Below are 16,069 nucleotides of genomic sequence, written 5' to 3'. Positions count from 1 at the left end.
TTGTTAAGAGGATTAAACACTTGTTATGTAGATCAGAGATCAACAACTGATAACCCCAAAGGCCAAATGTAGCCTATCGCCTATTTTTGTAAATAAAGTTATTTTGGAACACAGACACATTCATTTACTTACATATTGTCTGTAGCTACTTTCATGCTAAAATGGCAAGTTGCATAGTTGTGGCAGAGACCATACGGATCTCCAAGTTAAATATTTACTACTTTGTTCTTTACAAAAAAAGTCTACCAATCCTTGGCCCAGACTATGCGCGAGCTATACAAATGAATATTAGCTACAACATGGATGAATGTTGAAATCATTATGCTAACTGAAAGAAGCCATCACGAAATACCACATAGTATATGATTCCATTTGTATGAAACATCCAGAATAGGACAATCTATAGACACAGAAAGTAGATCAGTGTTTGTTCAGGGCTGATACCAGGAGGAGGAGAAGGTTTTGGAATAATATTGAAAGGGTATGGGGTTTCTTTGGGGGTGGGGGGATGATAAAAACATTCTAAAATTAAGTGTGATGGTTGCACAACTTTGTGAGTATACTAAAAATGACTGAATTGCACACTACAAGTGGGTGAGCTGCATGGTATGTGAATCACATCTTGAATTATAGCTCTATAATGCTGTTACCCCCCAAATAGCAGCTAATACCTGTGAAATTCTTTGGTTACTATCTGCTTCCTCATTAGCCTGCGGGCCCCAGGAGAGCACAGGCCAATCCTGATTTTGCTCCTCATCTTGTGTGCAGTACGTACCCCAGTGCATTTCATGTTGTTCGGATTCAAAAAGTATTTGTTGGTTATCTGGCTGGAAGGTGCGAGTGGGGCTTTGCTGCTATTTTTCCCTAGTCAATCCAGAGATTTAAGGTCTTAGTTGGCTGGGAAACGCTGTGACACAGAGCAAGGAATTTCTGCTCTGGGCCTTAGCATGTAGGATCCAGCCAGGTCGTGTAGCCACATGAGGCAACCGCGCCCTCATGCAAACACCTGAGACCTTCACACTGAGGCTTTTGTTTCCAGCCACACGGAACACAGCTCCTGGCTCTCTGCAAAAACAAACTTTGCACTTCCATCATGAAAATGAGCCCGCAATGCAGATGGCGTGCCTAGGATCTGGGGTGCTTTTTGCTTTTCTTTCCTACCCTCTTCTGACTCACCTGGGTTGCTCAATAAAAAATATCTGTGGAATGAATAAATCAAAGAGATGACTACATTTCTTTTAACACATATTTCTCACTCCCTACTACTTTTTAACAACCACATTAACACTGTGAGCACTTTTCTTCTGAAAATCACCTTCCTCTGAAGGTGTGAGCCTGAACATCTTCCATTTGAGCCAGCAGTCCAAACACCTCTGACTTCTGAGTTCAAAAGAGCCAGACTGAGCTAAAGAGATGGTGCTGTGGTTACAAATTTAGGATTCTTACACTTTTGAATGTCAGCCAATCAACTGGAGGTCAGAGGTTAAGTGCAGGGTTCTATGCCCCAATTCCCAGAGATTCTGACTGAGAGGGATCACACAGCTCACTCTGAGAAACCCCTCGCTAAAGTAATTAGATGGGTTTATACATGTGACTTATTCTTGAAAAAAATACAAGGGAACAGGAAGGACCTAGCAAAAATAGTAATGAAATAATAAACTCTGAGATGTTAACATAATGAATTAATAACTCAAATATAAATCTATTCTAATTTATGGGGATCCTAAGACACACCTCAAGAGACTCAGAAGGCATGCTATGTCCAGGAGTAAGTAGGACTCAAGGGTAAGGAACAATGACACTACTTTCTTAAAGTTTCTGGGAATGGTAGCCCACTCCAGTATTCTTCCCTGGAGAATCCCATGGATAGAGGAGCCTGGCAGGCTACAGTCCCGGGGATCCCAGAGATCGGACATGACTGAGCAACTAACATTTCATTTTCATTTCTAGTCAAGTGCTCAGGGAGGCATTCTGTAAATGAGAAAACTGTAGATACAGAAGATGAAGGATTTGTAGCCACTCATGCAAGAAGCGTTCATTGAAAATCTACTATGTCCTGGATCCTGTGCTCTAGATGTCACATCTGGCTGAGAGAGAAATTCAAATCCAGATGCGTCTGATACCAAAATCCATGTTCTTTTCATTATAAGTAAAACTCAGCTGAAATGCCAGATCTATGTCTCCTCCAGCTTATCACCCTATTTCTCTCCTCCCCTTCAAGCCCGAACTTCTTGAAAGAATTGTCTACCCTGGCTATCTTCACATCCTCACCTACCACTCACTTCTCAACCCACAAAAATCTGGCATCTACCCCTGCCTCTCCACTTAATTCTCAGCTGGGCCACTTATAATATGCCCACTGCTAACCTCATGGATACTGGTCAGTATTTTTTGGACTCCTGAAACTTTTGATACTAGCTACTACCCTCTCCTTCGTGAAATATTCTCTTAGGATTCCATGATACCACACTTAGCTGGTTTTCTTTCTACTTCTCTGGACACCCCGTCCAAGCTCTACTATGTGTTTGTTTGGCTTCTTTTATCTCTGGAATGTTCTGTCTAGGCCCTTCTTCTCTTTCTCTAGATTCTGTCATCTACTCCCACGGAACAAATTACCATTTATACACTCATCACTTCCACATCTTTACCTTCAGCCCAGGTGTCCATTTCTCCTGAGCTGCGTGCATGTTTACCCCACTATCTTCTGGGTATCTCCACTTAATTATTTCAGGGACACACTTCAAACTCAACATTTCCAGAACTGAGTTACCATCTCCACCAACTCCCTCTCCCATCAAAGTTGTTCTGCATCTTTTCCCCAGTGAATGGTTCCATCGTCTGTTCGTTTGCTAAAGAATAAACCTGAGTCATCTTTGACACTTGCTACTCCCTCCCTTTCCCACACCCACTCAATCAAAAAGCCCTGATAATTATCTCAACAAAACTGAAATAAAGTAAAAATTTTCTCATATGACATCCCTTATATGTGGATGCTAAAAAAAAAAGAGGGGGTACAAATGAACTTATTTACAAAATAGAAGTAGAGTCATGGATGTAAAAAGCCAATGTATGGTTACCAGGGCATGAAGGGGAAGGAATAAACTGGGAGATTGGAATTGGCACATACACACTATTATATATAAAATAGATAAGTAATAAGGACATACTGTATAGCTCAGGGAACTCTACTCAATACTCTGTAATGGCCTATATGGGACTGTATAGCTCAGGGAACTCTACTCAATACTCTGTAATGGCCTATATGGGAAAAGAATCTGAAAAAAAAAGAGAGAGAGAGAGTAGATACATGTATATGTATAACTGATTCCTGCTGGCTTCCCTGCTGGCTCAGATGCTAAAGCGTCTACCTGCAATTTGGGAGACCCAGATTCGATCCTGGGTTGGGAAGATCCTCTGGAAAAGCAAACGGCAACCCACTCCAGTACTCTAGCCTGGGAAATTCCATGGACAGAAGAGCCTGGTAGGCTACAGTCTATGGTTGCAAAGAGTCAGACACGACTGAGCGACTTCACACTTTCACTACAACTGATTCACTTTGCTGTACACCTGAAACTAACACAACATTGTAAATCAAATATACTCCAATGAAAATTTTAAAAATAAATAAAATTAAAAATTAAAAAATTCAAAGCTCTGAAAATTGGGCCTATTAGATACCTCTGGGTACCCATTTCAATCTGTACTAGCACCTCCTAGATCAGGACACCATTATGTCTCAGACTGCGGTAACAGACTCCACTGGTCTTCCGTCTTCACATTCCACCCCACACGACCACACCCCACAGCTCTCCCTAGGTGATTTCTACATCACCAGTTCTGAATAAGCTTCTACTCAGAATGCTTCTGTTGCCTTCTCTTGGTCTTAAGAAAAATGTCAAAACTCTATACACTTACATGACCTCAGTTTTTAAAAAAAATTTAGCGTCTTTATTGAATTTGTTACAATATTGCGTCTGTTTTATGCTTTGGTTTTTTGGCTCAAGGCATGTGGGATCCTAGCTCCTCAACCAGGGAACCAACCCTCACCCCCTACGTTGGAAGGCAAAGTCTTAACCACTGGACCACCAGGGAAGTCCCTACGTGACTTCATCTTTTCACACTCTCCTTCAAACTCCAAACTTCAGACTCACTGAACATCCATTTCCTTGAATGTGCCATGTTCAGACATCTTCTGGCTTTGATACGCTGTCACCACTGCCTGAAACCCTCTTTCCATCTTCAGCCTTCTCATCTGTTGACATGTTAGGTCTAAGCTTAGAAACCACTTCCTACGGGAAGCTCTCCCTGATCCTCACGTCGGAGGGAGGTGTTCTTACTCTGAACTTCTACAGCACCATGCCACCTTCCTCCTGTAGCACACATCATACTACACTGCCGAGAGACTGGTCTGTATCTTTGTTTCAGGATGGCAAAAGCTATGCACCATTCCCTGTGCTCAGTATAATCTTATACATCACAAGCATTTAAAAAGATACCTTGCTTAGTAACAAATGAATGAATGAATGGGGCCCTAGGGGAAAAAAAAACCTATACTTAAGAAAAGTGTAACCATTAATGGAGTAGCATCTCTTACTTTTAAAAAAATCCTATGTTTTCTTTCGACAAGTACCTGATATCATCCAAATCTCTTGAAATGTTAAGTCACTGTTTCTGTTTGCTCACCTCTCATTTTTTCCTTAACTCACTCCAGTCAGGCCTCCACCTCACCACCTGAGTATAGCGAATGTGTTTGAGCCACCAACTGACACCATGAGCCCAAATCCAGGGGCCATTTGTCTACTCAACACAGTTGACCATCCCCTCTTCTTGAAATATCTTCACGGAGGGGTTTCCAGCCCACCAGCTTGCCTAGTTTTCCTTCTTTGGCTTTGACCAATCCTCAGTGTTCTTTGCCTGCTCCTCCCTCCTCTGTTTGACCTCTGAACACCACAGGACCTAAAAGGGCTGCTGTAGCTCCACAGGTGATCTCAGTCTGTGGCTTTAAATATAAGTACATCAGCCATATGCTGATAGCTGTCAAGTCTCTAGAACTCTGAGTCCTGATATCCAGTTATCTACTAGACATTTCCATTTGGATATCAAATAAGCATCTCATATCTATCGCGGCAAAAATCAATGCTTGATTTCCCCCAAAAGTTGTTTATCCACTAAACTTCATCATAATAAATTATATAACCAACTGCTCAACTGCTCAAGGCAAAAATTTAGAAATTATCCTTAATTTATCCTATAATTCACCCCCACACATCCCAACATTCACAAATATCCTTTGGGGAAAAAACAAAAAAAAATCCAGGGTTCTTCATCTCATTGCTTCCACCCTGGTCCAAATTCTATATCTCACCATGGCTACAACAAAACTGGCTTTCCTGTTTCCCCTCCCACTCCCAGATAATCCCCTCTCCACCCAGCGGCCAGAATGATCTTTTGGAAAATGTACATCAGATCATGTTACTCCCTTCATTAAAATTTTCCTAAGGTTTCCCTTCCACACATCTTAACCTTAGAGCTGACGAATCCCTGCCTAACCAAGCTCTGCTTTGCCTTGCTCTCCAATACCAATCACACTGCCCCTTGTCCACCACAATCCAACCACACCAGGCTCCCCTGGCTCCACAAATTCACCAGGTTTGTTTCTACTTTTGAGCTTTTCCTTGAGTTATTGCCTCAGACTAGAATGTTCTTCCCCCGTTCTTTGCAGAGCAGCTCCATCATGTCATTCAATCTCTCCTTACGTGTCTTCTCCTTCTCTGACAACCTGATCTAAAGAAGACACCCAAACAACAATTACATAAATCTATTTTTAATATTTGATATTTTTTGTTAATTATTTATTGTCTCTCCAATTGAAATGCAAGCATCATGGACACATGAAGTTTGTTGGAGTCGTTCACCTCAATAATCTCGCAACCCAAAAGAGTGCTTGATTTAAAAAAAAATAGTGCTTGATACAAGTGGGGTTTCAAGGAACACAAATTGCATGAATATATTAATGAATAGATTGACCTGTATTCATAAAAACTGTAATTATGCAATGAAGCAGTTCACTGCGAATTCACCTGTACTTTTGAAACATTTTGTTTTGAAGACATTAAACCACCCTGGAAATTCTGCCAAGCAAACATTCAAACTGAGGTAGACGGAGGCACAGAGCAGAACTAGTTCCCACTATGAATATCCTTAACTGAAGACAGGGCCAACAACGCCAACGTTTTGCAAAGATCTTACATGTTACTCAAATTTGAGAAGGCCCACGTGTTCTATATTTGAACCAAGTGCCTTTGACTGTGTAGCATTTCACTGCCCATGTAATTGGCGGTCCTCTGTGTAGCAAAGGCTGAAAGAACCAAAGCAAACCTGAGGGTGCTGCCGCACCCCAGAGGCAGACAGCCAGTGTGTGTAGCTACTCTTCTCCCTTTTCTTCCCATGCTCATTCAACATGTGTCACTTCAAAGACCATGAATGACCAGGAGAGACTGACCAGGAGAGACTGTCCACCCAGACTCTCATATCTCTCCTGTACAGATACACACATTGAGAATGTCACTCACTGCATTTCTTTCTGTAATAAATCATTCATAGCCTTTATCTATCATTTTTAAATGACTTTAAAAATACCTGGTGGTTATCAGTCAACTTCACTTCCCATACATCCTGAGAACAACAAACATCAGTTAGCTTTTACCAAGTTTCTCTGCTGAACATTCTAGAAAAATGGAACCGTTTGGAAGAATTATAATCACCAGTGATGAAACCAGATGAGGGAAGTAATCCCTTGAAGAGGCACATTTACAGTGACCTTCGATTTTTTAGAATATAAAATCACACACTAAAACCACTAAGTGGTTGTAAATTAATCTCTCATATTTATTTCAAACTTTACCATTTCCTAACGGGAAATCATTTTGAGTTTTATTTCTTCTAACATACTACTTCAAGCTCCGAATAAGTACACCCCCTCCCAAGACACAGGCATACACAAATGTTCAGAAAAATCTTGTATCTCCCATGGGACTAATTAAAAAGGATTCTGATTTCTATATGAAATGAATGAGATCTTTGTTAACCTACTTTAACAGGACTCTTAAATGACCCTGGATTTATCTTGCCCTACTTTTCAAAATGTAACTGACCCAGAATAAAGTAAGCTTATCCCCAAACTCCTGGCAAAAACAGAACCAAAGTTCCCAGAAGACGAAACAGTATATACCACTAAGGGGTGCCGGTGGAGGGGGGAAAGGGACCTTTCCCTGAAAAACACTGTCCACTGCAAACACTACTTCTTACAGAGTTATTGTGTTTTTCATTTAATTGAAATATTTTTAAGATTATGAAGCTTTAAAATATGGAGGTTAATAATCCTCCAAAAAAGAAAAAAAAAAATAGCAAAAGATCTCAGCTATTATGATTTCAGGAATTTTCTGGAAGGGTTTTTGTTGAAACAGTACAGCACTGATAGCTGATGAAGGACTATAACTTAATAGATTTCTCTGGGTGTAATAATCATCTAATTGGCAAAAAAAAAAGAAAAAGAAAGAAAGCCAGAGATAATTTGCTTCTATTCATAATAATGAAGCGGTCTGCCTTGGTTAGAGGAGCAAAAATATTGTCTGCACATTTCTTACCCTTCATTCATCAGTTCCATCAAAATTCCACAGTGGGGACCTGAGTGCAAAAGGGCAGAAATTCTATTCAAAAGCATTTTATTCAATCTACTCCTCTTTCTCGGACTTCACACAGCTTCATTCACTCACTGTCATAAGGCCGAATAGAATCTCTCTCAGAAACACGATACTAAAACACTATTGAGCCCTTAAACCTCACACACACACCTTACTGCCTCATTTCTAAAGAAATCTATATTTCTATCCTGTCTAATTTTCCTGAACACAGAACAATTCTTCAAATTCAGGGTACTTTATATATATTTTTTCCTTCTAAATTAAATTTTTACTTTATATTGGAAAATAGCTGATTTACAATAGTGTTTTAGTTTCAGGTATACAGCAGTTATACATGCATCCATCCTTTTTCAGCTTCTTTTTGCATATAGGTTATTACAGAATATTGAGTTCCCTGTGCTATACAGTAGGTCTTTGTTGATTACCTTTTTTATATATAGTAGTGAGTGTATATTAATCCCAGACTCCTTATTTATACTTTTATATTGGAATGGCCACTCATTTTTTCATTACACAGTTGTTTATTAAAAGCCTAAAACATGCCAGAAATTTCACTGTCAATAAAGATACAAGATTTCCTATGCAGGGTACCTAACACACCCTTAGAGGAACTCAGATGGCTGATTAGAACAAGTGATGTCCAAAGACAGAAGGAAACTCCAGGATAAGAAACAATTACAGAGGATTCAGCAGGAAAAACTCCAGCGAAGTTCTTATTTATATTATTTGTTGATGTCACTTTCTCCTGACATCAATAGGCAAAAGCACAGCTTGGCTACACATCTCTGGAAGGTGTTCAGTCTGTTCATCTTTGCAGCCTTAACATCCTACCTATTGTTGGCATCCAGTATTTACTGAACAACTGAATAAAATTCAACATCACACAATTATGCTTGTAATCTACCCCAATGAACATAAATATTTTCTAATATTATTAAAAATTATACTTAAATTGAAAGCCACCCTTCAGATGGATACTCAGTAAATCATGAATAAATTAGAGTAATAACTATAGAGACTCACATTTCACTGCTCAGTCCACAAAGCAATGTCTACTCAGAAGGCACAAAGGGCTTTTCAATCTTTTAAAATATGTCATCTGGAAGATAACAGCACTAAATAAAACATATGAGCACTGTTTGAAACAACACAGTAAGTTGGCTAAACGTGGTTTTATACAGGTTCACGCAGAGGATTAACCATCCACCAGCATTTTAGCAGGACTGCATGGAAGTTAATTACTCATATGGTGCAAAGGTAATAGCATACACACTCCTTCCTAGTCCTTTGTCTAATGGATGATGATATTCTGTATTTGAAAACTGTTGTTCTAATGAGGTATCATGGGCCCACCTCATTTTTCAAAACAAAATAATGTGCTCGAGGTACATAAATTTCTTGTGTTCTTTTATGGCCCCCCAATTATCATATTTATGTGTTAAAAAGAAAACTGAAATATGAAATATATTAACTGTCCAAAATAATTCAAAATTGTCACAGCTGCCGCTTAAAATATCACAAGATGAGTCAGCCTAGTCAGTCAATTTCACTTTTTTTTTTTAAGTATAGCTGATTTAAAATATTGTGTTAAATTCCAGGTGTCAGTTTCACTCACTATTAATTTGACTTTCAAGTGGGTCCTCTACCTGTGTTATGCTTTTAAGCTTTCCACGACATAGGAAGTTCTCAAGAAAGAGTTTCTTTGAAAACAGGATCTTTTATCTGCAACAATTTATTTTAAATACATTGATATAAAACAGTACTTAATGGTCTTATTATTTGATGCTATTATAATAGTGAAAACACACTAAATCAAAAGGGAGGTCTTTGGACATTTTAGTCGCTACTGCTTTATTTTAAGCAGCTCAGCTTCTAACTTTGGCTCTTGTCCATCTTATTATCCATAGTCAATATCTGCAGAGTCATATTATATTATATATTATAATTACAGAGTCCACCTAACAGTTTCTTATCTGTCCCATCCTTTCCTACTCACTGCTGTCACTCGAATCCAAGCCAATATTACCCAACACCCAGATATTTGCAAAACTTTTCTTTTTTACTTAATTTTTATTGGACTACAGTTGCTTTACAGTGTTGTGTTACTTTCCTGCTAAACAGCTAAATGAATCGTCATACCCCTACATTTATCCACTCTTTGTTAGATTTCCTTCCCATTTAGGTCACCACAGAGTACTGAGTAGAACTCTCTAGTCAGTTTCTCCAACTTCACTTTCTCATCCCTCTCAAGTCTTCCCATACCTCAAAGTCAGATTAGTCTCCTAAAGCACAGTTCTCACCATGGACCCTGTCCTCTCCTTCTCAAGACCCATAACTACCTGCTACCTAAAAGCATAATCCTCAAACTTCTTAGCTTGAATTCAACTCCCTCCAGAATCTTCATCTCAGAAATGCTACTGAAGGGATTCCTCCTTTCATCTCAAAATTAAACAGAATAGCAAAGAAAATTCCATACAACTTGAAAACTCGGTGGTATTATTCAACTTTACCCCTTACTGCTTCTATAATCATATCTGCCCAATACATCAAAGAATTATCCTCTGAACATAACTTTCTCCACCTGACAAGCTTAGTAGAGATGTTATTTCAGACAAAAAAAAATGTAGTTACTGTTCTCTTAGGACAGAGAAGGCAATGGCAACCCACTCCAGTACTCTTGCCTGGAAAATCCCATGGACAGAGGGGCCTGGTAGGCTGCAGTCCATAGGGTCACTAGGAGTCGGACACGACTGAGCGACTTCACTTTCACTTTTCACTTTCATGCATTGGAGAAGGAAATGGCAACCCACTCCAGTATTCTTGCCTGGAAAATCCCAGGGACGGGGGAGCCTGGTGGGCTGCTGTCTATGGGGTCACACAGAGTTGAACACGACTGAAGCAACTTAGCAGCAGCAGCAGCATTCTCTTAGGATAAAAGGGAAGGAAGCACCTATCATTTTGCCAAGTAAGAAATCCAATGGAAAGGTGTAAAGAAATTCTGTAATGGAAACTTCAGTTAAACAAATAGCAGCCATTTATTTCTCATTTTAAATAGCTTGAACTTTCATATATATAATTTATTTCAAATGTGCACCATCCATAGTAGCACAAAATGCGCTAAACTAAAATAAATTCCATTTTTTACATTAATCAAATTCATAAATCCTCAAACTCACAAATTCCATTTCCTTTTCTTCCCCAAAAGCCAACTGTTTCAATGCTGCCATCCTCATTACACTAAGAAAACACAAATCTCTCTTTACAAAAAGGACCCTTAAAAAAATCCCTCCATAAAGACATTTTCTCAAAGATCACACAAATGATGAACAAAGAGAAAGACAAAGTTGCTTGTTTATTGTCCTGCTCTATGAATTTCAGCAAGGCACTGCCTGATTCCCTAGGTCTGATGCCTTGTTGGCCCTGAACACATAAGATACCTGTTTTCATAGCATATCAACAATGATTCGCCACATTTCAATGCAGACATTTTAATCTTTCCTTGAGCATATTATTTGCAGGCAAGGTGTGGCAGTAATTGTCTCATCTTATGTAAGTTTTTGGTTAAAATAAAACAGGCATTGTTAGTTAAATAGGCCTCTTTCTTCCTTTTAAAAAGGCTCTGAAATTGAGGAGGAAAACTTTCTTATGAGCAGTCATCCTGAGACTCTCATTTTACATAAAATCTCTTTTTCCTATTACTCCAAGGATCATTAAGCACGTGTGAATTTTGTGAAATACAAGTCGGCTTACAGAGTGGACAGAGCTGAATGCTTTTAAGACTACTGCCAACAGCCTGCAGTTTGGAAGTAACTAATGTTCATAATGTTATCTATCAATTTTTTGTCTACATAGCTAACAATCCTGCAATGAAACCAAAGTTACTGTCAGAAGTACATACAAGTTCTTTCCTTCCTTCTTCTCTTTCTCCTTGCTTTCTTCCTCTCTTTCAACAAGAAAGAATTCAGGCCAGAAAAATCATTGTAAATCTGCTAATAACAATATAGAACTTAACTTTGGGACACGCATTCATTTCACAGTTAAGCCTTCATTCTACAGTCACGGGAACTCCTTGGTTGAGGGTACGTAGCTAATGTGAGCAGCTCTTGTTCTGTGTAAAGGCAACTACATTATAGTATTGGCTTTCCACCTCTCCCCTATAGAGCAATATACCCAGCTCTACATTCCTCTAGAGAGACCATGAAGGCAAATCATTCACACTAGCAGCACATGTATATCACATTTCCACTGCCAAACAGCCCACACTCATCTCCTATTGTAAAACAAACTGTAATAACCAAATTGTATTAAAAACATGCTATAGGAAACACTCATTTACCAGTAATTTGTTAATTATTTTGAGCTATTTGTGAACCTGAGAACCTGTGAACCTGTTACTTAAAAATGCCCATCCATATTCAGGATGTGAAAGATGGCTATAAATTTTTAAAAAATAAAAGTTTGCTATGGGTTGACTAAAATAAAGCTAAGATTTATGTGCACTTTCCAAAGAAAGTTGTTAGGAAAATTCCCTCTTTCAGATTGTTCTCTGAACTGTGTCAGAGTGGGTGTGGTGCAGTGGAAAGAGAGCTACCCTCCAGGTCAAAACCTAGCTCTGCTGCTCACTAGCTGCATGACCCTGGGAGAGTAATTCCACCTTTGTGAGCCACAGCTTCCTTCCCTGTATCTGGAAGATAAAATATCTACCTTAGAATGTGGGTGTGAGGATCAAGTGAGATAATGTACAAAAGGGTGCTGTGTAAACTAGAGCATGCTACATAAAACTCTGCAGTGGGGAAGAAAGCATTTTTAAATATAACATTTATAATATGAACACTATGATAAGTGCTAAAGTAGGTGCTATGGGAGAAAGGAGAAGCGTAAATCTTAGCCAGAGAAAGAGTGGGGCTTGTGGAGGAAGCCGAGTCTGGCTAAGTTTGGGATGGACAGGGACATAGGAGGACTGGATGAGCTGGACTCTTGCGGGAGGAGATGGCAGGGGAGCAACACCACCTTAACAAAAGCACACAAGCAGTGGGTGGGGTGGTGCGGGCCCGACTCCTCAGGGGCCTGTGGGACTGGAGAACAGGGTGCTTGTAGGAGATGAGGGCACAGGGCAAGGCGCACAGCAAACAGTCTGTGTGAGCCACACCACTAAGTTTAGACTTTATTGTACATGTGATGCAAAGCCACTGAATTGTTGTTGTTGTTCAGCCTCTAAGTCATGTCCGCCTCTTTGTGACCCCACGGACTGCAGCACACCAGGCTCCTCTGACCTCCACTATTTCCCAGAGTTGAATAGAAATGTCAAAACAAAACAAAACACAAGTCAATGAAAACCAGACTTCTGGCTTACAATTTCTTCCCGTCCAGCACACAGGTTCTACTCTAGCCTTGTGCTCCTGCACAAAAATCCTTTGGAACAAAGACTTAAACTGCAATAAATACAAAGCAATTATGATGCATCTACTGAGTTCCTACTCTGTATCTGGCAGGCACTGTGCTAAGCCTGCATAAGGTTCATCCTCAAAGCACAGGCAAGATAGACATTATCACCCATATTCTAAATATGAGGAAACGGAGACTCAAAAAAGATAAAGTCTCTTATCTAAGAACTGGTAAGAGTCAGAGCCAGCATTTGAAATTAGGTTTACCTTTAGAAGTCTGCGCCTTATGACTGCTTTCAGCCAACTCCACCACTACTGCCACAACTGGCAACAAGTCTGATCTTTTCCTATGAGTTTATATGTTCGATTGGTTATTTTTGAAGTTTTATTGACTTCCAACACTATATTAGCTCCTGTTACATAACATAGTAATTAAATATTTCTAAAAGTTTCAAAAGGACCATTAAATTAAGTCTAGTTGAGGAGCCAAGTAGGCTACAGTCCATGGGGTTGCAAAGAGTCCAACAGGACTGAGCGACTTCACTTTCACTTTCACGTGGTCTAAGATAAATAAGTATCAGAGGTGTAATGTACATGATAAATACAACTAACACTATTCTACAGTACATATTGAAAGTGGCTAAGAGAGTAAATTCTATGTGTTCTCACCAAATAGAACTAAATTTCTCCTATTTCTTTGATTTCGCATCTATGTGAGATGATGGATGTTCACTAACCTGTGATATTCATTTCATGATGTATGTAAGTCAAATCATTAGGCTGTACACCCTCAACTCATACAGTGCTGCACATCAATCATATCTCAATAAAACCAGAAGGAAAAAAAATAAATATCAGGATCAATTGATTCAGGAAAAAGAATGAAACTGGATTGACCTGACCATTTATTGATGCACTATCTTCCTGACACGTTTTAGGTCACATGAGTTATTGTTACTTACATGCAACCAAAACATCAGAAACAAACAAGAACATTGGGTTTTTTCAGATAAATGAAAAATTGGTTCCAACTACTGATGAAGAGTATATGACACTATAAAAATGTACTTACTGAGGTTTTAAAAAATTTTTACTTTAAGTACTCAACATATTATGTTTCTGAGCCTATACAAATTATACAGTGTTTATTTTTAAAAGCCATTGACCCCTAAAGTCAAGAAGGTAATCATTCAAAACACATTTTTAATTAAAAAGAGATATCAAAGGAAAGTCTTTCGGGGACTTGATCATACATGATTCAAATAAATATAATGCAAGCATGGCAACTATAGTTAACAATACTTTATTTTACATATTTAAAAGTTGCTAAGAGAGTAAATCTTAAAAGTCCTCATCACAAGAACAAAATTCTGCAACTATGTACGATGACAGATGTTAATTAGACTTATTTTGGTGATTATTTCACAAGGTAAACAAATATTGAATTTTGTTATATTGTACACCTGAAACTGATACACTGTTGTATGTCTATTATATTTCGATTTTTGAATAATAAACTTAAAATTTTAAAAACAAGTGACTCAAACCTGTGGCTATGGCTTCTAAGTAACATTCTAAGAATGTTACATAATACTGTCAATAATCTTTATACTACTTTAAAACACAGAGTTACATAAATATTTTCAAAGACTTGCTGTAGCCTTATTTTTTCTACACTAGCTAACTTTACTCAGCTTCAGGATTTGCAACAAAGATAGTCTAGTGATTAATGAATTTTCAAAATACATAACAAAGATTGCCAAGAAGCATTAAAAAGAATACAGACAGTACTCGCATAAATTCACATATAATTCATGTGACTGAAAGTTCATTCACTTTTAGCATTACTGTTATTCCTTTTTATCAGGACAAAAATAGCATATTACATTTAAAAGAGGATTTACAAAAAGATGAAAAATAAGCGTAAACAATAACAACGAACTATGATTAAGTATTTAATTTTCATTGCAAAAAAAAAACACATGCACTGAAGAGTAAAAAACCAAAATACCAAATTCCTTTTAGGTATTCCTTGTTTTCCTAAGCAATAAAGATATTGAGATAGCAATAAAGATACTGAAGTATACTTAAAGCTTCTACAAATGGAAAAATGCAGACATATGTATATATTTTGGGCTTTCCTGGTGGCTCAGACAGTAAAGAATCTGCCTGCAATGAAGGAGACCAGGGTTTGATCCTTAGGTCAGGAAGATCCCCTGGAGAAGGGAAAGGCTATGCACTCTCTAGGCTATTCTTGCCTAGAGAATTCTATGGACAGAGAAGCCTGGCAGGCTACAGTCCATGAGATTGCAAAGAGTCAGACACGACTGAGCGACTAACACAACAACATGTATAGATTTTACCATAAGAGAGACAGAAAGCCGCACAATTTGTGAACAGATGACAGTGAGGTTTGCATAGGTGCCATGGGGTTACCCCAACCAATCTTAATTACCTTGCAATGAAAAATGGAGATCATCAATGCCCAAGGAAACCTGCTGGTCTTCGGTGGGAAGCACAGGACTAGATGCCATCCTTTGACTCAGTGAGATCATATCATGTTCATCTCAGTTAAAGAAGTGAACTAAAAATAGAAGGGATAAATGCTCATTAGTACTCTGCAGCTCTGCATTTCCAGTAAACATGCACTGCCAGAAAACAACAGCAACCAGAAATCACCCTCCAAAAGAATCACAGCTTTCTAGTGAGTGTTTGCTTAGTTCATGAGGAACAAAGTGACTACGCCTTCTTTTCTGAATCATAATCAAGATTTTGCCCTATGACCTATTCAGGCCCTTCAGAGTTGCAGGCAGAACTCCACAAGGGCTAGCATTGTGGATTCTGTACTAGCAGTGAAAAGGAAAGCTACACGATTATATTCTGCAAGCTGTCCAGAGGATGTAAAGCTGACACAAACTGATATCTTAGGTCTTTGTATTATATTATTAGCCTCCACCTATAGGGATTTTCTTTAAAACTTTT

At 38.7% G+C, this 16,069-nt stretch overlaps 1 protein-coding gene across 1 annotated transcript in view; it reads right to left on the bottom strand.

Moving 5' to 3' along the window:
- The window catches only part of SYNE2 (spectrin repeat containing nuclear envelope protein 2), a 270,474-nt gene extending 254,853 nt beyond the window's left edge, over nucleotides 1-15,621 (bottom strand). Inside the window, exon 1 of the mRNA XM_052647219.1 lies at nucleotides 15,543-15,621. Within this exon, the coding sequence (XP_052503179.1) occupies nucleotides 15,543-15,621 (79 nt within the window). The remainder of the gene's footprint in view (nucleotides 1-15,542) is intronic.
- Between the last annotated feature and the right edge of the window lie 448 nt (nucleotides 15,622-16,069).

Source organism: Budorcas taxicolor, chromosome 10 (genome assembly GCF_023091745.1).
Source record: "Budorcas taxicolor isolate Tak-1 chromosome 10, Takin1.1, whole genome shotgun sequence".
Lineage (NCBI taxonomy): Eukaryota > Metazoa > Chordata > Mammalia > Artiodactyla > Bovidae > Budorcas > Budorcas taxicolor.
This window is presented reverse-complemented; position numbering and strand designations above follow the sequence as displayed.